General features: G+C 40.8%; 1 protein-coding gene across 7 annotated transcripts in view; it reads left to right on the forward strand.

Annotated features, from left to right (window-relative positions):
* Rnf17 (ring finger protein 17) overlaps nucleotides 1-26,667 on the forward strand; it is a 122,383-nt gene that overhangs the window by 92,335 nt on the left and 3,381 nt on the right. For 5 of the 7 annotated variants that reach the window (NM_001033043.1, XM_030247856.1, XM_030247854.1 and 2 more), the window contains 8 exons: nucleotides 5,444-5,607; nucleotides 8,934-9,053; nucleotides 10,943-11,023; nucleotides 12,834-12,959; nucleotides 14,295-14,351; nucleotides 17,227-17,343; nucleotides 19,052-19,220; nucleotides 21,352-21,487. In NM_001033043.1, the coding sequence (NP_001028215.1) occupies nucleotides 5,444-5,607; nucleotides 8,934-9,053; nucleotides 10,943-11,023; nucleotides 12,834-12,959; nucleotides 14,295-14,351; nucleotides 17,227-17,343; nucleotides 19,052-19,220; nucleotides 21,352-21,487 (970 nt within the window). Of the gene's footprint in view, nucleotides 1-5,443; nucleotides 5,608-8,933; nucleotides 9,054-10,942; nucleotides 11,024-12,833; nucleotides 12,960-14,294; nucleotides 14,352-17,226; nucleotides 17,344-19,051; nucleotides 19,221-21,351; nucleotides 21,488-26,667 lie in introns of those variants that run through there. The other 2 variants (XM_006519108.3, XM_006519109.3) reach the window with 2 other exon arrangements.

Raw genomic sequence — 26,667 nt, forward strand, 5'->3', positions numbered from 1 at the left:
TGGGTGGGTTGACTGTGAAAGCCAGAGGGGTTGGGTGTTGACATAGGTAGTTGAAACCAGGGCTCTAGACCTCCGGAAGGGCAGTGAGCACTTTAAACAACACTAAGCCAACTTTTCAAAACGTTTTCTGTAAATCAATTTGGTTTGGTTTGGTCTTCCCCTCAGTCTTGAATTCCAAAATTAACGTTTCAAAGAATTGGATCCGAGAATTAACACTTGAATATCTACATTTCAGTTAAAACTGGTTGAGATAAAAATCTTGAATCACTAAGTTTATTTTAAAAGGAAGAAAAAAAAAACAAAACAGGCAACTATTCCAAGAAGTCCAAAAGCCATCCTTAAAATGTTCACACATTTTAAATTAGGCATACCAAGAATAATTTTAGTGTCCAGTGATTCTTTTAAATAAAAAAAAAAGTTGAACATACATTTAGTAATTATGTTTCGGAATCTTAGAAGGAGACTAAGTTTTTAATCTCATTCTCTTTTGACATGTAATTCCTGTGAGATTGCTTCATCTCATGTGGCCAGACACCTCAAGACTCCAGTTAAGACCCAAGTTACCTAGAGAGCCAAAGGGAGCATTTTTCTTTATAGAGTCTAAGGGACCCCCCCAATGTAGGTAAATCTAATTGCTACAGTCATTAAATTTTCAGCCTTCATTAGGTCAGTTATCAGAGACCCACATTAAAATACAAATGACACAAACACTTTACATTAATTCAGAAGCATTCTTAAAGAGTGTGTGTGTGTGTGTGTGTGTGTGTGTGTGTGTGTGGGTGTGTTGGTGTGTTGGTGTGTTGGTTTTGTTTTGTTCAATACAGGATTTCACTATGTAGCCTTGGCTGGCCTGGAACTTGTTTTGTAGCTAAGGGTAGCCCCAAATTCATAGAGATACAACAATTTTTTCTTCTAAGTACTGAAATTAAAGGCATGTGTCACTTAAAATCTTTAAAGGAAGTAGTCAGTTAAACTCTCTTAGAGCCAACAAAATACCATAGACTTAGTATTCCCCATATTAACATAAATTACAAATATGTTTGTTTTGTTTTTCAAGACAGGATTTCTCTGTGTAGCCCTGGCTGTCCTGAAACTCACTCTGTAGACCAGGCTGGCCTCAGACTCACAGAAGTCCACCTTTCTCTGTCTCCTGAGTACTGGGATTAAAGGCATACACCACTATACCCAGCTAGAGCTCTCAAATTTTTGATCAAATTCCGATATAAGCAAGACAGGTATCCCAAGAATCTTCATCTTGATTCCACTGCACAGCAAAGGCCACACCAATGACCATTCAAGCCTCTGACAGTGAAGCTTGGACTGCAAACTGACAAGAAAAAGCCAATTGATTCAGACATGGAGATAAAGATTAAGGCAAAGTCTAAAGGTACCAAAGGTGCCAGATTAGGCAGCACTGAAAGCAGCGTGAGTACTCTGCCAAACAAAATCTGACTTCTGCTGTTAGGTAACCAGCCATTCAGCACACAGCTCAAGGCATGGAAGGGTGTTCAGCAGCTTAGAGCCCTTGGGATTGCAAAGAGCACTGTCACTGTAACTGGAGCTTTAGGCCAAGCTCAGATACTGTTGCAGAAGAAACTTGAATAATAGAATTAATATTATAAAGGATTTACTAATAAACTTGCATAGAAGACGTTAAGTCACACAATGTAGAAATTAGCTAAGGGAATACTGCCTCCAAAATATGCCAAAGTTAAGTAGTATACTAACCAGGCCTGTTAGAGACAGGCAGAATTTAGGATGGCAGGATGTAAATGTTTATTCACCAGGGCTGACTACCAATTAATCTTGATTCTCATATCAAAGGCAACAGCCCTGACTTACACAACCATCTATTAGACCCGTTTCTCTATCAGAGAACATGTCTCTAAATAGGCAAAGGAGTAGCACAGGGTGACAACCATCTTTAAGTCTTGACCATAAAGTCCCTGGCTCCCTTCTTAAGAAAAGCATAATTTCCCAGGTGGGCAAGATAACAGCTATTTGAAAGGGGATGGCACTGGTGTGTTTAAAAATAATTTTGCAATATATTTTCGCAAGGTAAATCCTCCAACGTGCCTAAATGGCAAGATTTGCAGCTTCCTGTTTCTGTTTAAATTGTTCAAAGTAATAACCTAGGACCTAAACCTGAAAGAGATTTAAGGATAATACCATATGTGGAATGGTAAGTCTAAGGTGTACATAAGTTAATAAAATTTTTTATTCATGGCCAGCTCCCCTTTGGGCATTTGCCAGAGCCAGATGGTATAGTGTCTCATTTGTGAGTGTGAAATAAATTCTCACCCATAAAAACATGGGTGCATATTTCAGCTATAGTACCAGTTCTAAAGAGTCAAGGTTGGACTAGAGATTGAGCTTGCTGTTAAAGAGTGTTTACTTAAGTTGAAAAAGCCCTGAGTTTGGATCCCTAGTACCCTGAAAATCCTTTCTACTCTGAGAACAAAAACATGTTGTACTGTATGATTTTATAGAAGACATGTACAGTTCTTTTTGTTGTTGTTTTATTTATTTTTGCCTGTTGTTAAATGTCATTAGGCCAAGCATGGGCCTCTTTCTTTTTCTTTTTTCTTTTCAATGTTTTGAGACAGCTTTGCACTATGTGGTCCAGGCTGGCTAACCCTTTTTCTTTTTTTTTCTTTTTGAGTCTCCTGGGGCTGCTTCTCACGTGTAGGATTATAGGAATGTACTACCCAACCTGGCCTTATAGTTTTATATGTCACATAAGTCCTAAAGAACCCCATAACTGAGTTTTAGAAAGCTGTAAAGAAGACATTTGCCTTCACTTTTGTAAAGGCTTAGGCCATTTGCCTAGTGTGCTTCACCTGCCCCACTGTTAGGTAAGGCTGCCTTGACCAGAAACCTTAGCTCCACTCTCAACAGTATGGTTGCCTGCACAGGATGTGCAGAGCCCACACCGGCAGGAACACAGACATGGATGGAGGAAATGCTCACACGACCCCACCCCAAGATGGATAGCCATGTACATACACATAACCGTATAACTGAGGTCATGAGTTAGGGGCACAGGAAGAGTTGGATCTGAGAGGGAAGTGGAAAGAATAAAAGCATAAAACCCTCAAATTTTAAAAAGTATTCCATAGATGGATGGATTTTTCTAAACTTTATTCTCTATATATATTCCCCTTAATCTTAATATAGCCTTTTCCCTCTTTAATATGTATTGTGTAGCATGCACATAAGTTACTTGTTCTATGTCCCATCTGTCAGTGCAAAACACAGCTCTTGCTCCAATGTATATGAAAAAAATCAGTTATTCTGAGCAGTCTATGAATGACTGTGGCTCAGAAACATGGATTCAAGTTGTATGTTCCAGTGTGGAAGTGGTTGCATTTTTTAACAATCACGGAAAAAAAAAAAGTCATAAACTAGTGCATTTGGATGCTCTCTGTGAAAAACAAAAATGAAAGTTTGAATTTATTAAAATAAGTCACAGCAAACACCTGAAAGTTGAGAGGCCTTTGAGAAGATTTGGAGCCTTCTTCAGGCTACCTGGATTTGCATGCACATGCAGTGTGTGCTTTCTGAAACGATCTCTAATTCACTCGTGTAGCTACCACCTTAAGCTTAAGCTCAGAAGCCCCCTTAGAGGACACCTGATGATAAGATTTAGTAATGAGGAATATACTGGCATATTCCTCCCAATGTGATAAGCACCTGACTGTAGGTTTTTAAGTTTGAGAAACAGAAAACCTGTGAATACTTCAAACCTAGGATACCAACAGCTAATCTAGAAACTTTTTTTGACATGTTTAATTGTTACGAAAACTGTTTAGCTGTCATAAACTGGTATCCCATCCAGTTCTCTTGGATACAGATAATGTGGATAGATGCTGTCATACCCAACTTACAGAGAAGAAACTCGGGCTTATACACCTACCTAAGACAGTGAAATTAAAGAAGCAAGACTGAGGTGATACCATTTCCAGAGCTTGCCTTCATTGGAATCAGTTATGGAAGCATATAGATACTGTGGAAATAATGGGGCAATTTGTAGTAAAGGAAAAATTAAAGATGGGACTCAGGAGATAGTTCAGTCAGGAAAGTGCTTACCCGACAGTGTATGCGCCTCAGTTCCGCCTCCAGAACCCACTTAAAGATCCAAGTGTGAGGTTGAGAAGAAGGCTCAGTGGGTAAAGTGCTTGCTGAACAAAGATGAGGTCCTGAGCTCAGATCTCTGGACTCATAAAACCTGGGTGTAGAAGCGCATGTCTGTAACCCCCAAAACTGGTGCACAGATGGGTAGACTCTAGGGATTCACTAGCCAGCCCTGTCTAGTTAGCTAAAACAATGAATTCCAGCTTCAGTAAGAGACCCTGTCTCTGAAAATGAGGTGAAGAAGCAATTGAGGGAATCTGGACATCAATGCCATGCTCCACAAGCACTCACATGGGCAAGTGTTCTACATCTACACTCAGCATGCACACACTCTCTTACACACACACACTATTAGAGAATACATTTATTTTAGGAAGTGGGCATGGTGACACGAGAAGATGGTGACAAGAAATCTTTGGGGCTTGCTGGTCAGCCAGCCTAATCTATAGCTAGTTCCTCAATAGCGTGAGACCCAGTCTCAGTAAGAAAAAAGTAGACCTGGCTGGAGAGATGGCTCAGTGGTTAAGAGCCCTGTTTGCTATTTCAGGGGTCCTGAGTTCAATTCCCAGCAATCGCAGGGTGGCTCACAACCCTCTGTAATGGGATCTGATGCCCTCTTCTGGTGTGTCTGAAGACAGCTACAGTGTACTCATACATAAATTAATAATGAAAAAAGAAGAAAAAGGTAGACTAATGTCGAGGAAGGACATCTGTGGTTGTCTCCTGGTCTCTCCATGCACCTTCACACATGTATACACACCAAGAAAAGTTAGAATTTTAACGTATCTTCAGTATTATCTCTACCTAAGCCTAGACTTAATGCTATACTTGTGCTGTCAAAATGATACCTTAAACCCTTAGCTCTTTCATGTTAGGCTATCTGGTATGTATTTAATTGTAAAGAGTGCTTTTAATTGTATATTTGGAATAACAAAAATAAAGTATTCAAATGCTGTTAGTAAAAAAAAAAAAAGAATTGTTTTGTTTTTTTGTGAAAAGGTTCTTCTGTGTCACCTACGTCCTCCTAGAACTCACTCTGTAGACCAGGCTAGCCTCAAACTCACAGTGATCCACCTGCCTCTGCCTCCCAAATGCTGACATTAAAGCTGTATGCTGCCACCACCTGACTGTTAGTAAAACTTTTTAAAACATGTAATAAGTGCTGTCTGAATTAAATGTTTATAAAAATTCTGTTGGAAACTTGATCTTAATTCTATGTATTACCTAAGTTAGGAAGCTATTAGATTGTGGGTAAAATGTAAATAATAATATTTTCCTAAATGTATTATATTTTCAATAAATTCTACAGAATTTGAGCTCATAAAAATGATGGATGAAATTCAAAGTAATTTAAAGTGCCTTGGTCTTTTGGAGCCATATTCCTGGAAAAAGGGAGAGCCTTGTGCAGTGAGAGGATCTGATACTTTGTGGTACCGTGGCAAAGTTATGGAGGTTGTGGGAGGCACCATCAGGGTGAGTCTGACTAATCACTAGAGGAGTGCATGTCAGAAATTAGATTAAAACACCTTTTGGTGAATTTAGGAAGATGAATACATTACACTGTTATTTGTAACAAGAATTTGTATTTGTTTGTTTGTTTGTTTGTTGTTGTTGCTCTTGCTATTTTTGTTCTGTCTTGGGTTTTGGTTTTGAGACGTGGTCTCACTATGTAGGCCATCCGTGCTATTTTGTATCCTCCCACCTGAGCATCCCAAGTGCCAGGATTATAGACCTGCACAGTATATGAGCCTCAGTTCCACCTCTAGCCTTTGTTTTCAAATAGATTGGCAAATGAATACTGAAGAAATCACTGCAGGCAAAGAAAGGTGGGGTGTGACTTAATGGACATACCACTTAGTTGTAACTGGTAGTCCTATGTGCACACATGTTATTAAGTAAAACAACTTATGTATTAACTTGTTTGCAAATTTGTTTAAGACCTATCTTTCCAAGTTGTGATTTTTTGTTTGTTTGTTTGGTTGGTTGGTTGGTTTTGGTTTTTCGAGACAGGGTTTCTCTGTGTAGCCCTGGCTGTCCTGGAACTCACTTTGTAGACCAGGCTGGCCTTGAACTCAGAAATCTGCCTGCCTCTGCCTCCCAAGTGCTGGGATTAAAGGCGTGTGCCACTATGCCCGGCCCAAGTTGTGAATTAATTTACCTTACAGAACAGTGAGATAGTACCTACATTTCTTTCGGACTCTTTAAAATTAGCTTCGTGTATAAAAAAATGAAAATACAAAACATAGGTATAAGTATATCAATTTATTAAGTAAAGTGATAAAATATTAAAGAACAACATTTTTTCATTTTTACTGGGACAGAAATTTACCTTGTTTGATGATACATAATATATAATAGTTATTATATAGTTCAAGTTTCAGCTTCTTTTACATGTATGAATTTTGTAGAATTACTATGCTTTCCCCGTGAGACATCACTTCAAGAACTTAGTGATAAATCTTAGAGAACTCTTTAATAGTAGTGTATAACTGGTTCTGGCTAATGCACAAAAAGGAGCCAGCCCTGAACAGAAAGTTTCAGCAGCTTATATACACCTTAGCATTCTATATATACTATTGTTCTTAAGTCTCATTCAGGTCCCAGCTCCAAGTTACTCTTGAAACAATTTAAACAGTCAGGAGACTGAAAGTCTGGTCACTTGGGCAAATACAAGATTTACATAGCAAAGATATGTCAGAATTGTTTCTAAGCATATACACCAGTGTTGTTCTTTTCAAGTAGTTGTTATCCAGGGTCATCTTGCCCACCTGGCAGAACTATGCTTTTCCTAATAGAGCACAGGGGACTTAGTGGTAGAGCAGGACTTAGTGTTGACTGTGACCATGTACTGACCCTTTGAGCTGGGCTGCAAAGGCATGTCCTTTGATATTGGGCTGGGCCTAATGTCCAGTCGCAAATCAGGGTTATCTCTTTTTTACGGAATGGAGCCTAATTGGAGGCTCCATTGTTGGTAATGTTGGTAAACAAGCATTAGCAGAAACGAACCCTAAACTTCAATTGTGGTACAGAATTTTCTTTCCTCGAGTTTCTAACAAGCCTGGCTAGTACACAATTTATCTTCCAGTCATATTGGAGGCAGCACTCCTTTAGCTAAAATTCAACTTTGTACAACTTAATATTTTTTCCACAGTTTACTTTACAATATCAGTTTCACTACAAGTTTCTTCTTCATCATGAACACATTACCACACTGAAAAACATTTGGACATATATTATTTTCTTGGGCTACACAGAAAGATCCTGTTTCAAAAACAAGCAACAAGAAACCTTATTACTACTCCTTACTTTAAGATAGTTTAACAATTGAATTATCAAACGTAAAGCGTTTCAAAAGGAAGCTAGCTGAGGAATCTAATACTCAAGTGTTTTGGTTTTGTTTTTAAACTTGTTTTAAATTATACACATGTGTTTGTGTGTAGGTATGTGCGAGTGAGTCCACGTGTTTGCAGAGGCCAGCTGCTCAGGAGCTGGGATGACAGGTGGCAGCTGGGAGCTGCTTGATTAGGTTACTTAACTCAGATCTTCTGCAAGAGCTGCACATGCTCTTAACTCCTGAGCTGTCTCTCCAGGCCTGATAGTGTATTATTTGTGTGTATTTGTGGGGTCTCATGTGCAGCACTGCATGCATGTAGAAGTCAGAGGGAAGCTTTGTGAAGTCAAGTCTCTCCTTCCATCTTTACATGGTTTCAGGGATTGAACACAGATTGTCAGGTTTGCTCAGTAAGCACTTTTACCTGCCAAGTCATCTTAGCAGCCTCTTAGTACCCAAGTTTTAAAAATAATAATAAAAATGTTTGACTTCTGGCTACCTATATGAGCACTTCTTTTAACAATGAAGTTTCATTCTCTACGAGATGAGAGAATTTATATTTTCCTTCTTGTTAAAAAAAAAATCAAATCTTAATTTAGTTATCTTCCGGAATACAGGTGTGGGATCTTCATTCCCCCCTTTATAAGGTGTGGTCTCAGTATGCAGGTCTGGCTGGTCTAGAACTAAGTGTGTAGACCAGGCTGGCCTCTAACTCAGAGATCTCCCTCCCTCTGTTCCTGAGTGCTAAGATGTCCTGCCATTGGGTGCAACCTTTTAGCTTGTTTTGTCTTTTGTAGATTATGTAGTGTAGGCAGGCCTTGAGGTCCAAACCCTCCTGCCTCAGCATCCTAAGATCTAAGATTATAGACACAAGCCCTTGCCTTTCTGTTCCTTGTGCTCATTTGTTTGTTGTTTGAAACAGAGTCTTGCTGTACTGAACACACTATGTAACTCAGGCTGTTCTTGAATTTGTAGCAGTCCTTCGGTTGGAGTTCGAGTCATCTTAAGACCCAGTTAAACTTTAAAATGTTGTTTATCCTCAGTGGAGAGGATGCTTCCTGCCACCATGTCCGAATCAGGACAGTTTTGTGGAGTCAGTTCTTTCCTTTCACATTTATATGCATTCCAGGGATCAAACTCAGATCTTCAATCTTGGAGGGAGGAAGAAAGAGAGGGTGTTGTGTGGGTGTTTTACCTGCATGTAGTCTGTGCACTGTGTCTGTGCAGTGGCTCCAGGAGCCAGAAGATAGTGTCAGATCCTCAGAAACTGAAGTTACAGACAGGTTGTGAGACATCATGTGGATGCTAGGGATTGATCCCAGACCCTCTGGAAGAGCAGTCAGTGCTCTTCACTAATAAACCATAGCCCACCACCACCAAATAAAAAACTTTTTAAAACTAGGAAATTTCCTTTGCCATACAGCTTTTAGTAATGAATTTTAACCAAAAATTGCTTGGTCTGTTTTAGGTCCAGTATTTAGATCATGGGTTCACTGAGAAGATTCCACAATGTCATCTGTATCCTATTTTGCTCTATCCTGATACTCCCCAGTTCTGTATTCCCTGTCAGCTCTATCAGACTTTACCGGTGAGCACATTGTAGTTTGTGGGTAATTTTAAATATTGTCTTATATTAGAAATGCTTAGAAATTGGAGTGTGAAATTAAGTCCCTTTCAAATGTAATACAAGTTTTTCTTTTAATTTTTTGGTGGTGGTGGTAGGTTTATTCTGTTTGTTTCTAAAGGCAGGGTCTCACTATCTATAGCCTTGGGTGTCATGGAACTCACTATGTAAGCCAGGGTGACCTCAAACTCATAGAGATTCTCCTGCCTCTACCTCCCAAGTACTGGGATTAAAGACATGCACCACCATACCTGGCTAAGGGTTTGTTTTTTGTTTTTAATGTGTCTGAGCTGAGTGTTCTGCCTGCATGTGTGTAAGTGTACCATGTGCATGTGTGTAAGTGTACCATGTGCATGTAGTGCTCACAGAGGCCAGAGATAGTCTGGAGACCCTGAGCTGGTGTTACAGATGCTCCTTAGCTGTTATGTAGGTGGAGCTAGAGATGCTTGCTAGACACCATGTGGGTGCTGGGAACCAACCCGCTTCTCTAGAATAACAGTAAGTGTTCTTAACCACTGAGGTTTTTTTCTTATCCCCCACCCCTAACCCCCAATACAAAATTTAAAAATACCTACTAGTAAAAGACAGCTCCAGGCTTTTAATGAGGAAGGCTACAAACTTATATTATAGTGTATAAAGCCTATGAGTAAATGGCTCATAGTGTATATTCGTGCTCTGCTGATCAGGCAGATCCTAATTCTCCAGTGTTAGCAATAACAAAGCTCAGACAGCAAATTCCTTTCCTTTTCCTGTTGTAGTTTTTGGGGCTCCGGGATCAGGAATGGCTCAGCTGGGTGGTTTGGAAATGAGTCCTTTGTGATAGTGGTTCCAGATATCACTGAAGTGTGTCCATCCCGAGGATCCCTGGGGATCCATGAGCTAATTGCAAAGGACTCATCACATGGCTGTTGTCTCACCTATTGGCTCTGACATGTTAAGAAATTTTAAAGTTTTAAATTTAACATATCTTAAAGTTTAGGGGGTTGTTTTAGAAGGTCTTTTGGGGGAGTGGTCTTGTAATTTTTGCAAAAAGATCTTTTGTAGCCCAGGCTGGTCTCTAACACCTCCTATAGTAGATGACCTTGAATTCTGATTCTCCTGCTTCCACTTCCCAGGTGATAGGTCATGGGTATGTGCCATCATACCTAGTCAGTGTGATTGTGATGATCAACCCCAGGGTCTGGTGTATGCTAGCAAGCACTCTCCTGGCTAAGCTGCATCCCCTGCCCTAGTGTATGCTTGGAAAGCATAAGACGTTGAATACAATCGGGAGAAGCTCAGACAAACAGGATTTTTAAAAACGATGTCTTGTGTTTTTCTAATGTATACGTGTTCATGTGTGGGTATGTACACAAGTATGGGTATCCACACAGTCCAGAAGGAGAACCACATGTCCTGGAGCTAGAGTTACAGGTAGCTGCAAGCTGTGCAGCATGGATGCTGGGAACCAGATTCCAGTCATCTGAAAGAAGAGGAGGGCCGGGCAGTGGAGGCGCATTGCCTTTAATCCCCACACTTGGGAGGCAGAGGCAGGCGGATTTCTGAGTTCGAGGCCAGCCTGGTCTACAGAGTGAGTTCCAGGACAGCCAGGGCTATACAGAGAAACCCTGTCTTGAAAAGCCCCCCAAAAAAAAGAAAAAGAAAAAAAAAAGAGGAGGAACTCCCAGCTGCTGAACCATCTCTCTAGCCCCCAAGTAGACATCTTAAAGATAATTTCTGTTGACTGCCCATGGTACTCATGTGCATTTAGTTCTACTACCAGGCAATCCCTACTTATGGCTCTTTCTTTGTGTCTTAATTTATTCTGTCTTGGTCACACATTATGGAAGTATACATGTGTTCATTCTCCACAGGTTGGGAATACCTGGCAGCCAGATGCCATAGAGCTGCTTCAGGAGCTGCTTTCAAAGAGAGAGGTGGACATTCACATTATGGTAAGTGGTCTTTCAAGTGTAGTTGGTGAAACTGTTTGCCAGGAAGTAATTTAAAGACTGTTTTTATGACAGGCCATGTTATATGTGTCATTCATATGTGAATATAAGTTACTTGTTAACATATAAGACATTGCTGTTTTGAGCAAGCCTAATTTTGAGCAAGTTGCTGAGACATTTCATAAGCATTAAAGTGGATGACTAAAAGATTTGTCACTAATAGTTTCCTTACATAAATGCGGGTAATATGACATTGTTAATGTAGAGCCAGCTGTCATACCACACTGTGTATGGTGCAGACAGTTCTAGCCTCAGAGTCCTCCCCTAGTTAGTGAAGCGAGCCATCCGTACTGCAAAACGGCATGAGCCAGGGGACTGGTGGGAAGATAAGCCCAGCAGAAGTGAAGGTGACAGACAATCCTGAGAAGGAAGCAGCACAGGAAGTAGTCAGGTAGAGGATAGAGGTTTCTAGGGTAGAATGCAAGAGTGGCCCTGTGAGGTAATAAGGTTAGTCCACAACTGGTTAAGCCTAGTGTCAGGAGAGAAGAAAATGGTTGGGAAAATATTTCTGTATTCAAGAGCCACAGTAACCACCTAAATAAGGAAGCTGGTAGGTTAGCAGTAAGAGTTCTTACCCAGCTACTCCAAGAATCCTCAAGTCTCCTACTGTAAGGTGGAAATTCAAATTTTTTTACATAGTCAAGGTAGCTTTCTTTACAACATAGTTTTCAGTAAGTCCACCACTTGTTTTGCAGACAGTGTGCACAGTGCTCCTTAACCCACTTGACTCCATGCCTTGCCTAACTATGCTCCGCCAGTGTTAGATACACTGAGAAATGCTACTGAGGCCTGAACAAAACAGTCAAAAACCATGCCTGTGGAGCCTCCACATCCGTGGTGGAAGCCAGACAAGAGATAAAGGCAGAATGGCCTCAGCGACCTCTACAGTATATTAGGCAGATAAGGCCTTGGCAGCAGAGAACTCTGGTGTTAAGAGATGCAGCTGAGAAAGGGGTTCTATGCCAACACAGTGACCAGGTGGCATTGCAGTCAAGACTGTAAGGTGTGGGAACATAGGACATGCTGTTGCTGGGAGAAGGTATCAAGGGCTCATGTAAAAATGGCAGAGTTTGGAAGGAGTGGCAGAGATGTGGTTGTGAGGCTCTAGCCTACATTGCCACACAGGCACACAGGGTCTGACACAAAATATTTTCTAGTATTTCTTTCTGGCTGCCTCATATGGCTGGTTAGTAGAAAAAAGAAGCAGACGGATCTGCCCAAAACCGTCTCCCCTTCCTCTGTGAGGATGTGTATTTGTTAGAAAGGTGAAACTAATGGGGATGGGGAAGAGATTACCACAGAGACAGTCAGTGTGACCAGCTGTAGACATGCCTGGTAATCGTGAGTGGGCTTTGCCGTCAGTGCTAAAGCCATCATCACGAGCTCTCATTTGAGAAGGTTGATGTCTTCTGGCTCCTGACGTGTGGAGATTTTTAGTTAAAATTCATTTTATCCGCTCTTAACCTGCTCTTAGTATAAATTAGTCATCTAAAGATGATCCATCTGTAGTTTTAGTAACTAGGAAATCTGATACAGATACACAATACACAAGTATATTTTCCATAAGTCAAAGAGTAGAGTTACTGCTTCATAATCTGCCAAAGTATCAGGAAGAAAGATCTTTGCAGTGAGTCACCTCTCAAACTGGGAGACTGTGCTGTTGTCAGAGAACCAGTTTCATATTTGCTGGCTATAAAATCTTAGGCACTGAGTAATGTGTTTGCAGTAACAGTCTTCATTATTGATTTAATAGGAATTGCCCAACAATTCATGGGGGAAGTTGTCTGTCCATCTCTATTTTGATGGGATGTCACTTTCTCATTTTATGGCCCATCATAAATACTGTATTTTTGAACATACCGAGGAGATATTTAAAGAAGTAAGTGAACTGTTTTCCTATATAATATACACTTTAACTGATTCTAATTAAAATGTCCCACTGTCTTACACCTCAAGTCTTTTGATATGTCTCCTGTAGCTCAGGTTGGCCTTAAAATCCTAATCCTTGTTCCTCCTTCAATCCTTCCAGGTTCTGGGATGGCAGGCAGGTGCCACCACATTCTGCAGTCCTGAAATGTGACCTACCTACCTGACCCGATCTATTAAGTGGGGCAGGGGTCTAAAATGAGAATTTTTCCATTCTTTTTTTTGAAAAAGAATTATCATGCTTTATATGTCCTGAAAAGCATTTCATTTACATTAAAACTCTATTACTGTTTCTTTGCCTTTTGCCTAGTAAGATATAAAGATTATGTTAGCTAGTGTTGTTGAATTTGAACAACACTGTGTACACTGTATAAAATCTGTATAAAATTTTATGCCAGTAAATGGCTCTATCCCCACTTAAAATGTCTTTCGACTTGAACTAGAAGCCATGTATTACAAGATAAGTCCCTAAACCCAAAACCCAAAATATTATCATCTAAAATTGAAAATGTTTTGAGTGCTAAAAGATACTGAGAACTAGCATTCAAATTTTAGCTGAGCATGCTGGAGCGGGCCTGTAAGTCCGGCATCTGCAGGTAGAAACAGTGCTATTGGAAGATCCAGGGCTTCCTTAGAAGCCTGCATGCCTCATGTGCTGCATGAGGAGACTCTGACTCCAAAAATAAAGTAGGATTTTAGTTTTGTTTCTAAATGTTTTATTGTTTTAATTTTCATTTCACGAGTATGAATGCCTTGCCTCCATATGTATCTGTGGACAACATGCATATCTAGTGTCCCAGTGGCATTAGAAAGAGGATGTCAGGGTCAAAAAGCAAGTTCAGGCCAGCCAGTGCTACAGAGTATACACAGTGAGACCCTACCTCAGAAACCATGTCTTGTCACAGAGAAGTTGTGATGTCACTCTGTGCCTATCAACGTCACTGCGACTGTCTCCTTACAGCAGAGAGCTGTGAGGGATACTGTTGACTTCAAGTATTTGTAAAGACTGCTCAGGCTCTCTCTGCACTGTGCTCTTTTGTTAGAAATTGGGAGTGAGGGCAGTAAATCACCACTGAAATATGTTCAGAAAACGTTTAGAGATTCCTAGAATTGGAATATAAGCAGGATATGTAAATAGTAGATATTCCTGTGTTACTCTGAAAAGCTAGGTGAGTGCCAACGTGACTGCTGCAGTCTAATTTTTGTCAAGTACAGAAATGCCTTAAAGCAGTATTTTGTTAGTAGGTAAAGCAGCTTTTTAATGATGAACAATATTATATTATTTCAGAAACCAAGAGGTCAGAATAAAAAGTATGAAGATGAAAACTGGAAAATAAGATTTGAGGTAAGTTACACCTCAGATATTTTTAAAGCCTTTCACCAGTAGAAAGGATCTGATTCACGGCCACAGATGGCTTAGCTGACAAGGGCAGTTGCTGCCCAAGCCAACAACTGAACCCAGATGAGATGACAGAAGGAGAGACCCGGCCCCCACGAGTTGTCTTCTGACTGCCATACATACCCACCCTCTGGCACCTGCTCACCAACACATAATAACTAAAAAGTAAATTAAGAAAAAAATTGAGACAGGGTCACACTCTGAAGCTATGCAGACCAGGCAAGCCTCAAACTCACAAAGAAAGATCTACCTATCTCTGCCTTCCAAGTGCTGCTATTAAAGGTGTGTGTTGCCATGCCTAGCCACATTTTTTCTTTAAAAGAATAAAAGAAGAAAATCTAGAATTATTTTCTTTTTCATATCTACTTTATTGACCTACTGTTTACATGCCATAAATTCATTTTCCTCAAATATGTAACTCGTTGGATTTAGTAGTTATTGAGTTGTGCGCTAACACCACTAAATCAAAAACAGTCTAACTAGAAAGGAGCCACAGTCACTTCCCACCCTCCCCGTCCTCAGTGTTTGGTAAGCACTCAGTCTGTGGCCTGCCTCCTCAGTCAAGTCAGTGTGTGCTCCTTCATCCTCATTTCCCCTTATCTCTTGCTTTCTTTTTAAAATAATATTCTTATTTTTACTACGTTTATTTATTGGAGGGAGGTATGCACATGCCATAGCCCGTATGTGGAGGTCAAAGGACAACTTGAGCGAGTCAGTTAAGTCCTTCCCCATCTGTGTCCTGGGGATTCAATTCAGGTCATTAAGCTGTGGGCAAGCACCTGTATCAGTTTAGCTGTCGCACCAGCCTTCTTAGCCTGTTGCCAGTGTTTATACATGTAATAACTAGCAGTGTTTAATATCAAGCAAAAGTTCCACGGTGTCTTCTGTTCATTCACTTGTCTGTTGATGGACAGTGTCTTATTTCCACTGTTTAGTGATGGTGGGCACTACTTCCCGTAAGCACTTTTGTGTAAGCTTGTATGTGTAAGCTTCCTCATGGGTGTTCGGGAGGAAAAGTGCTCAGTGATGATAATGGGTTTGAGACTTGAAGGAGCCTGGCCGTTCTGCACAGTGACATCACTGCTTTGCCCACAGTCAGGGCGTGCAGGTGCTCCATTTTCTTCATAGCCTCAGCACCGGTGATGACTCTTCTTCCCATCCTAGACTATGTGTCTGGTAGCTTATCATTGTGTTCGTGTGGTATCTGTTTTTCTTATGATTAGTAATGTTGGATGTTTTCCCATAGGGTTAATATCTTTAATTTTTAGAAAAATTCAAATTCATTATTTTAATTCAATTATCTTTTTATTGTAGTTGTAGAAATTCTCATATATGTTATATACAAGTTCTTTTCAGATGTACAATTTGCAGATATCTTTCTTCTATTTTGCATGTTGACATTTTACTTTTTTATTCTTTGGTGTGCTTTGTAAAACAAGTCCTTGTAAAGTAGCCCAGGCTAGTCTAGGTCACTATGCAACTTATAAATTTATAGTCCTCCTGCCTCAACCTCCTGAGTGCTGAGTGCCCAAGTCTGTAGCTTGCACTTTATTGAACCATATTGGTTTTTATTATTTTAATTATGTGTGTGAGTACCTATCTGTATGTGGGATTGTAACAAGAGTGTAGATGTCTTCAGAGACCAGAAGAGGACATCGCATCCCTTAAAGCTGTAGCAGTTTCAGGCAGTTATGAGCCACCTGATATGGGTGCTGGGAACTAAACTCAGTTCCTCTACAAGAGCAGCAAGTGTTCTTTAACCACTGAGCCATTGCTCCAGACCTTTCTCCTCTACCCATTTCTTTCAGAGCTCTTAAATTTAATAAAATCCAATTTATCTTTTTTGTCCTTTGCATCACTTTGATCTGGAAGAGTTTTTCTGTTATTTGGTTTTTAGGGTGTGGGGATCAGATCCTAGTGCCTCACAAATGCTAGGCCAACTATCATTGACCTATGCCCCTAGGAGGAGTTATGCTTTCTTGGCACAATGTCTATGTTTATAAAACGTGAAGTGCTTCTTACTTTGTAAAAAGTAAAATTACAAAATGGGTGTCACTTTTTACAAAACTTTTCTGTGTTTAGATATTTTACCCCACTTGGAAATATTAAATAGTAACAAAGTAACCTACAAACTTGAATATGATGACTTTTTTATTTATGTTACTATATTCCTAAAGAGGAAGATACTGCTGGTCTTTGCAGGAAACCTGCACCTCCACCAAGAGTATCCCTTTGCTCTAACTGCTAACTCCATGATCCTCTGGGAACTGTATGCATTTGTTTCTCCCTTATACTTTATAGAACTTAAGAAAGAAACTTCTTACTTTAACTTCTCTCTTGTGAGCATTTCATGTGTTATTTTAGTTTTCTTATGTAGTTAACTACCTGTTACAAAGTAAATAAATGCAGTGGAATAAGCCCCCACAGCCCCCACATGGATACACAAGCCTTTCATTTTGGCACTTGGGATGCAGAGACAGAATGATCTCTGTGAATTCCAGACTAGCCTGTGTTACATAGTGTGGCATTGTCTCAAAAGAGGGTGAGAGAGAGAGGGAGGGGAAGAGGGAGAGGGAGAGAAAGGAGAGGGGGAAGGAGAGGAAGGAAGGAAGGAAGGGAGGGAGGGAGGGAGGGAGGTAGGGAGGGAGGGAGGGAGGGAGGGAGGGAAGGAGAGAGAGAGAGTGAGACCGAGCAACCAAGCAGTATTTGGTACACAGAAGAGCTTGTTTTGTGGTAGTTGAGTAAGTTGACACCATAATTAAGTTTTATGTTAATTTTCATGATTGCTGTTCTAAAATTTAAATTGTTTGTGGTGTTTTAGGACTTGCTTTTGCCTGAAATGGAGGCTCCCGTTTTACCACCGTATCTGTCTTCCCTTCTGCCTCCACCAGAGGAGCTGTTTGCCGTGCAAGTGAAGCACATTGTCTCACCGGATGAAGTGCGTGCCAGGCCAGCTGTGGCCTCAGGCTCAGGCTCAGGGGCAGTGCGGGTGTCAGCAGTGGGGTTAGGTGGCCTCTGCTTGGCCTGTTCTGTTAGGTCTTACTTCAGGACACTGGTGTTTCTTAAGCACCTGCTGATTTTCCAGAGTTGTGCTCCTTATTTGCATATTTATCTGGAGTGTGTAGATTTTTATAAATATAAATATATTCGTGGTTTCTGACTCCATGTATGTATGTGCACCACATGCAGTTCTGGTGCCCATGGAAACCAGAAGAGGTCCATCAGGTCCCAGAAATGGGAGTTAGATGGCTCTGAGTCATTGTTTTGTGAGTACTGAGAATAGAACTCAGGGCTTCTGCAAAAGCAACAACTGTTCTAAGCCACTGAGCATCTCAACCTGAGATGAATTTTAAATGTTTATTTTTATATATGAGTGTGTTGCTTCAGAGGTCAGAAGAGGTTGTTGCAGATCATCTGTAATTGGAGTTACAGATTGTTATAAACCAGCACATGGGTGTTGGATTCAAACCTGAGTCCTCTGGAAGAGCAGTCCTCGGGGTCCTTAGCCACTAAGCCTTTGTCCAGCCCCAAGTGGGTAGCCCAAGTGAGCATATCCTACTTGCCAGAGTATTTATACTTTTCAAGTTGGTCTTTTCCCCTGTGGAATATTAAATATCCCACTCCTGTGTCTCTCCCTGCACCAGACTCTTTTCCCACATTGTCCTAGTCATGGTATTTGACTGTCTTCCTCTCTAGAGGGTAAGTCCATGAAAATGGGGTTTAGTCTCTTCTCCATTATATTCTTGAAACCTAGGGAATACCTGACATATAGTGGTCAATGAGTAATTATTGATTGCATAAATGCAGTAAAGGAAATTTAGTTGATGTTCCTGGCTGACAAGAAGGTGAGTTAAACATGCCAAGTAGCACTGGTAGTCCTTGCCTTTACAGTGAACCAGGCAAGGGGAGAATTTGGTGCCTAATTTTATCCTTTGTATGACTACTGTTAGTTGTATAATTTTTGTATTTATTGTTCTATGACAAATTACTCCAAACTTAGCAGCTTAAAACAATACATACAGGGGCTAGCAAGGTGACTACCAAGCCTGATAGTCTGAGTTCAAGCCCCAGAACCCACCTGGTGAAAGGAGAAAACTGATTTCTTCAAATGTGCTCGGATACCTGTGTGCCTCCCCCATAATATGTGTAAAATAATTTTTAATGTAAAAATTCATATTAGGGTCAAAAACCAAATAGTTGCTTGATTAAGTTGAGCTCAAGAGCTCATGATGTTACAGTCTAGGTACTGATGGGGACTGTAGAACACACTTCTGAAGAGTCACAGTGACAGACGTGGTGAAATATGCCTGTAATTGGAACTCGGGGGTAGATGCAAATGATTAGTAGTTGGGGCCAGAGTCAGCTACATGACTACATGAGTCTCAGAAGGCCCAGTGCTCGCTCTAGGACCCTTTTAGGAGGCTGCTGCAAGAATGCCTTCCTGTTCCATCTCTACAACCATTCTTCACAACCACAATCACTCATTGCGGTCTCTTGGTACAAGATCAGTGTGGCAGGACATAGAGGACACTATACAGGGCCAACCAACAGGAGGGAGGGTCACTGGGCCCTGGCTGGAAATGCGTTCCAGAAATGGCAGAATCTGCAAGGTTGGTCTCCCTTCTCTCTCTGCCACTCCCTTGCAGATGTATATTTGCCTTGACTCTGAAGATAGCTATACTCAGTTTAACCATCATGGTGACACGGATGACAGTGGAGTCAGCTGGGAGTCAGAGTCAGAGAACCTGGAGGAAGCGCTGCAGAGATTTAACAAGAACGTGGAGACGTTTCCTCCCCTGACGGATTTTAGCTCAGGTAGCACGGATTTTATGCTGTGTTCTGAGTGTCTAGGATCTGGGTGAGACTTGCCTTTCATCAACAGAACAGGGAGGTCGATGGGTTATCTATAATGTTAACTGGAATTTCTTCTCAGCATCACATATATAGTCTCTAAATTCTAAGGACACACATATTCTAGATTAGAAAGGTGACCCAAGTGAGTTAATCATCTTACTACTCCTATGGGGACAGTTCTGCTCTGCATGACTCTGGTGAGTTAGAAATTGAGGGTACAGTCCACATATGGATGATTGGTTTTAAGTGTTATTGGGCTTTACCACTACCTCATATTGTAGACAGTTGACTTTCAGATTACAGAGGTAATGACTTTAACTATGAATCACCTAAAATGATAACTTTTGAGGTAGAAGCTCAAGCTATGATGGTTTGTCAGGATAGGTTAAAATTCTTTGTTTTCTTTCTAATATGTTCTCCACACCCTTATTAAATACCCAAGATTCCCTTCTGAGGAAAATGTACCCACTCGCCATTGACAGTCCCTGAATGCCAAGAGTACTTAAAACATTTTGCCCCTCTGCCAGAGGTGCCTGGACACTGCTGGCACACTGCCGTGAGGAGGCAGGGGAAAGTTCAAAACAGGAGTCCTATGTGGTTCCTGGTCTTCTTTCTGGGTACCCAGGCATCAACAGAGCATTGTCAAGAGAGGGAGTTAGGAGGGAAGTCAGGAACAGGGTATGCAGTTTAAGCTCACCCTCAGGGAGTCCACACACCAGGCAAGAAGGGGAAGTGAGCCCAAGATGAGGGGAATTAGGTCTGATTAAGAGGGAGGGCCAAGTGTACTAGCAGGGCTGAAGGGAAGAAAGCCTTCCTCAGGAGTCATAGGCTTGACTCTTTAGTTGAAAGCCTTTTTCGGGCAGCTTTCTGAGATGATTCTTGTTTGTTCATACTGGTATATTTGATAGTGGGTGTGAATGCATACATTTTATTTGGGATGAACCCAGGACTAAATACCTTTTGCCAGAAGGTATACCCAGGAAGGGAAGCTCATTGTCTGAAGGTTCAGGGCTGTCTAGATACCTCATTAGCGTGGAGAACAACTCCATGTGTCATGCTACATGACTTAGTGTTCATAGTCTTTAGTGGAGTGCTATGGAGTATCTGGAACATGTGTTCCAGAGCAGGTACACAGACAGGTAGGGAGTGGCTGTACTCCTACCAGTCTGAGCTCACTCAACCTTGGCCAGTTCTTATGTCTGTCTGGTAACATGGTCCCACGTGCCCTACATAGAGCTATCTTTACTCTTGATCTGTTGTGTATCAGAGTATGTTTAAGAAAAGGAAAAATATGTCAGTCAAACTTCTTGCCTGATTTAATTGGTTTAGTTTAACAAGCTTCTAATGGGCCGTATCTTTTATTTTTTGGCTGATGGTTGCTTACAGATCCTTTTGCTTGGAATGTTCTCCCTCAGACTGTCACATTTCAAGTCTGTCGCTCAGGTCTCCCTCATTGGAGGTCTTCTCTTCCCTTCCCAGCGTGGAGCAGCAGCCCCTCCTCCTCGACACTTTACAGAAGCTCTGTGAGCAGGTGCCGCTCGAGGGCATCAGCACCACTGTGGTGCACATAGGTCTCATAGTTACCAGGCTGATGAGTTTAAGAGAAACCTCCTCAGGGGCTTTGTGCTTACACAGACTCACAGTCCAGAAGGGAAGAGGTCCTTCCTCATGCATCCCTCCAGGGAAACCATAGTCTGGCATAAAGTAACTTCTGGGTCTAAACATATTGTTCACATCATAGCTGCTTTATGCCTCCAAGGTTGTTTTCGTTTTTAGTACTGACCCAGGGCTTTGCCCATGCTGAGCAAGAACTCTCCCAGCGAGCTCCATTTCCAGCCCTTGGCAATGTGATGTCACCTGTGTGGAAGTAGAACTAGGAACTCTGAGGATAAGGGAGTGACTTTCTTCAAAACAATCTTAGACATTAGTAAGAAAATTTGATAAAGTGTAGGTAGAAAAGGAGAAGCCACCACAATATTCAGCGCTGTACAGTGACCACGTGGTTATACATTTCTTTGTACTTTTTATATTAAAATTTTTGGAAGACCATCAGTAACAATCTATCATTTGTTTCCCTTTTCTGCCTTTCTAGAGATGCCTTGCCTTGCAGAATATGCTGATGGTTTGTGGTATAGAGCAAAGATCATTTCCATTAAAGAATTTAACCCTTTATCTGTCCTGGTACTGTTTGTTGATTATGGTTGCACAGAGAAGTTGACAATAAACAGGTAAAGGGAAAGAAAAAGTTGATTAAGGTGTTGTTTAAAGCATATTTATATGTGTGGTGCCTATTTTTGTGTGGGTGTGTGCCTGGGCAGAGGTCCCAGGGCAATACTGATGCTTTCTGTTCTTCCCCACCTTGCTTCTGAGACAGTCTCTAACTGAGCCTGATCTCCATTTCAGCTAGGTTGGCCAGCCAGCAAGCCCCAGATCCACTAGGATCCAAAACGATGGTCCTCGTGGGTTGCATGGCAAGCACTTTACACATGGAACCATCTCCTGTCCTAAATAAGGGTTCTTTGTTTTATCTGAGATGGGAGTACAACTGGAGCTATTACTTGCTAAAATTTTGCCTCATCTTTGGTTTGTTTTTGCTTTTTTGATTGGTTTTGGTTTTATTTTTTGGTTGGTTGGTTGGTTGATTTTTTTGTTTAAAGACAGGGTTTCTCTTTGTTACTGCCCTGCTGTCCCGGAACTCTCTATAGCTGCCCTGGAACTCAGAGAGCTCTGCCTGCCTTGCCACCTAAGTGCTGGGATTAATGGTTTAAGCAACCACCACCTCATTTTTTATTAGATATTTATTTTATTTACATTTCATATGCTATCCCCTTTCCTAGTTTCCTCTCCAAAAATCCCCTATACCCTCCCACCCTGCTCCCCAACCCACCCACTCCTGCTTCCTGACCCTGGCATTCCCCTGTACTGGGGCATATAATTTGCCCAAGACCAAGAGCCTCTCCTCCCATTGATGGCTTGACGAGGCCATCCTCTGCTACATATGCAACTAGAGATCCAAGCTCTGGGGGGTACTGGCTAGTTCATATTGTTGTTCCTTCTATAGGGTTGCAGACCCCTTTAGCTCCTTGGGTACTTTCTCTAGTTCCTCCATTAGGGATCCTGTGCTCCATCCAATGGATGACTGTGAGCATCCACTTCTGTATTTGCCAGGCACTGACAGAGCCTTGGCTCCTGTCATCAAAATCTTGTTGGCATCTGCAATAGTGTCTGGGTTTCGTGGTTGTTTATGGGATGCACCCCCGGGTGGGGCAGTCTCTGGATGGTCATTCCTTCAGTCTCTGCTCCAAACTTTGTCTCTATAACTCCTTCCATGAATATTTTGTTCCCCCTTCTAAGAAGGATCAAAGTATCCACACTTTGATCTTCCTTCTTGAGTTTCATGTGTTTTGCAAATTGTATCTTGGGTATTCTGAGCTTCTGGGCTAATATCCACTTATCAGTGAGTGCATATCATGGGTGTTCTTTTGTGACTGAGTTACCTCACTCAAGGTGTTATCCTCCAGATCCATCCATTTGTCTAAGAATTTCATAAATTTATTGTTTTTAATAGCTGAGTAAGTACTCCATTGTGTAAATGTACATTTTCTGTATCCATTCCCCTGTTGAGGGACATCTGGGTTCTTTCCAGCTTCTGGCTATTATAAATAAGGCTGCTATGAACATAGTGGAGCATGTGTCCTTATTACATATTGGAGCATCTTCTGGGTATATGCCCAGGAGTGATATTGCTGGCTCTTCCAGTAGAACTATGCCCAATTTTCTGAAGAACCACCAAACTGATTTCCAGAATGGTTGTACCAGCTTGCGATCCCACCAGCAATGGAGGAGTGTTCCTCTTTCTCCACATCCTTGCCAGCATCTGCTGTCACCTGAGTTTTTTATCTTAGCCATTCTGACTGGTGTGAGGTAGAATCTCAGGGTTGTTTTGATTTGCATTTCCCTGATGATTAAGGATGTTGAACATTTTTTTAGGTGCATCTCAGCCATTCAGCATTCCTCAGGTGAGAATTCTTTGTTTAGCTCTGTACCCCATTTTAAATAGGGTTTTTGGTTTTCTGGAGTCCAACTTCTTGAGTTCTTTATATATATTGGATATTAATCCCCTGTGGGATTTAGGATAGGTAAAGATCTTTTCCCAATCTGTTGGTGGCCTTTTTGTCTTATTTACAGTGTCCTTATTAGCCTTACAGAAGCTTTGCAATTTTATGACAATCCCATTTGTCGATTCTTGATCTTATATCACAAGCCATTGGTGTTCTGTTCAGGAATTTTTTTCCTGTGCCCATGTCTTTCAGGCTGTTCCCTACTTTCTCCTCTGTAAGTTTCAGTGTCTCTGGTTTTATGTGGAGTTCTTTGATCCACTTAGACTTGAGTTTTGTACAGGAGATAAGAATGGATCAATTCACATTCTTCTACATGATAACTGCCAGTTGTGCCAGCACCATTTGGTGAAAATGCTGTCTTTTTTCTACTGCGTGGTTTTACTTCCTTTGTCAAGGACCAAGTGACCATAGGTGTGTGGGTTCGTTTCTGCGTCTTCAGTTCTATTCCATTGATCTACCAATCTGTGGCTGTACCAGTACCATACAGTTTTTATCACAGTTGCTCTGTAGTACAGCTTGAGGTCAGGGATGGTGATTCCACCAGAGGTTCTTTTATTGTTGAGAATAGTTTTTGCTGTCCTAGGTTTTTTGTTATTCCAGATGAATTTGCAAATTGCCCTTTCTAACTCTGTGAAGAATTGAGTTGGAATTCTGATGAGGATTGCATTGAATCTATAGATTGCTTTCAGCAGTATAGCCATTTTTACTATATTAATTCTGCCAATCCATGGAGCATGGGAGATCTTTCCATCTTCTGAGATATTCTTCTTTTTCTTTCTTCAGAGACTTGAAGTTCTTATCATACAGATCTTTCACTTCCTTAGAGTCACACCAAGGTATTTTATATTATTTGTGACTATTATGAAGGGTGTTGTTTCCCTAATTTCTCTCTCAGCCTGTTTATCCTTTTTGTAGAAAAAGGCCACTGATTCGTTTGAGTTAATTTTATATCAAGCTACTGCACTGAATCTGTTTATCAGGTTTAGGAGTTCTCTGGTGGGATTTTTGGGGTCACTTATATATACTATCATATCATCTCAATGTCATATCATCTGCAAATAGTGATATTTTGACTTCTTCCTTTCCAGTTTTATCCCTTTGATCTCCTTTTGTTGTCTAATTGCTCTGTCTAGGACTTCAAGTACTATATTGAATAGGTAGGGAGAAAGTGGGCAGCCTTGTCTCGTCCCTGATTTTAGTGGGATTGCTTCAAGTTTCTCTCCATTTAGTTTGATGTTGGTTACTGGTTTGCTGTAGATTGCTTTTATTATTAAGGTATGGAACTTGAATTCCTGATCTTTCCAAGACTTTTATCATGAATGGGTGTTGGATTTTGTCAAATGCTTTCTCAGTATCTAATGAGATGATTATGTGGTTTTTGTCTTTGAGTTTGTCTATGTAGTGGATTACATTGATAGATTTCCATATATTAAACCATCCCTGCATCCCTGGGATGGAGCCTACTTGATCGTGATGGATGATCGTTTTGATGTGTTCTTGAATTCAGTTTGCAAAAATTTTATTGAGTATTTTTGCATCGATATTCATAAGGGAAATTTTTCTGAAGTTCTCTACCTTTGTGAGGTCTTTATGTGGTTTAGTTATCAGAGTAATTGTGGCTTCATAGAATGAATTGGGTAGAGTACCTTCTGTTTCTATTTTGTGGAATAGTTTGAGGAGAGTTGGAATTAGGTCCTCTTTGAAGGTCTGATAGAACTCTGCACTAAACCCATCTGGTCCTGGGCTTTTTTGCTTGGGAGACTATTAATGACTGTTTCTATTTCTTTAGGGGATATAAGACTGTTTAGATCATTAATCTAATCCTGATTTAGCTTTGGTTCCTGGTATCTGTCTAGAAACTTGTCCATTTCATCCAGGTTTTCCAGTTTTGATGAGTATAGCCCTTTTGTAGTAGGATCTGATGATATTTTTGGATTTCTTCAGGATCTGTTATGTCTCCCTTTTCATTTCTGATTTTGTTAATTAGGATACTGTCCCTGTGCCCTCTACTTAGTCTGGCTAAGGGTTTATCTATCTTGTTGACTCAATGAAACAGCTCCTGCTTTGGTTGATTCTTTGAATAGTTCTTTTTCTTTCCACTTGGTTGATTTCTGCACTGAGTTTGATTATTTCCTGCTGTCTACTCCACTTGGGTGAAGTTGCTTCTTCTTTTTTTTTTTTTTTTTTTTTGGTTTTTCGAGACAGGGTTTTTCTGTATAGCCCTGGCTGTCCTGGAACTCACAACTCACTTTGTAGACCAGGCTGGCCTTGAACTGAGAAATCCACCTGCCTCTGCCTCCCCAGTGCTGGGATTAAAGGTGTGTGCCACCACGCCTGGCTGCTTCCTTTTGTTCTAGAGCTTTTAGGTGTTCTGTCAAGCTGCTAGTGTGTGCTCTCCCCAGTTTCTTTTTGGAGGCACTCAGAGCTATGAGTTTTCTTCATTGTGTTCCACAAGTTTGGGTATGTTTTATCTTCATTTTCATTAAACTCTTAAAAAGTCTTTAATTTCTTTCTTTATTTCTTCTTTGACCAAGTTATCATTGAGTAGCGTGTTGTTCAGCTTCCACATGTATGTTGGCTTTCTATTATTTATGTTGTTATTGAAGATCAGCCTTAGCCCACTGCCACCTCATTTTTAAAAGAAAAATTATTTTTAAATTGTTTATTAATTTTTTCACTGAGTTATGAAAATATCTCTTATATTTTAAGAGAACTTTTGCTGGACCTCACAACCAGAATTAGTATACACCTTGCAACTGTCTAAGACTTGAGAGTCCTATCCTACTGTGTACTCAGCTGCTTGCTTAGCCTTTAAGAGAACAAAATGACAACCAATCTTAACATGCCTCGTATTTCCCATATAATCACCTCTTACAATCTAAGTGAATGCATAGCTTTAATCTTAATTTCTGTTTTCTTCCATGTACTGATTTAGAGAGCAATGTGTGCAATGATAAGTCATAAAATAAGAAATAAATGAAAACCTGAAAGAGTTCTTTTTCTCCTTCCGCTACAGAACTGAACCAGATCTTAGGCTCCTTAGCAGCAAGCCCCCAACCTGCTAAGCTATCTTACAAGTGCAGATTGAGTATTTTAAAATATATTTGTTTTTATTATGTGTATTATGTGGGCTTGTGCATATTAGTATAGGTATCTGAAGAGGTCATAGGTATCAGATCCCCTGGGGCTAGACTTACACATAGCTGTGAGCTTCAAACATGGGTTCTGAAACTCAAAATTGGGTCAAGAATAGTATATGCTCTTGACCACTGATCCCTTGATCTTGA

This window comes from Mus musculus, chromosome 14, assembly GCF_000001635.26.
Source record: "Mus musculus strain C57BL/6J chromosome 14, GRCm38.p6 C57BL/6J".
In the NCBI taxonomy this organism is placed as follows: Eukaryota; Metazoa; Chordata; class Mammalia; order Rodentia; family Muridae; genus Mus; species Mus musculus.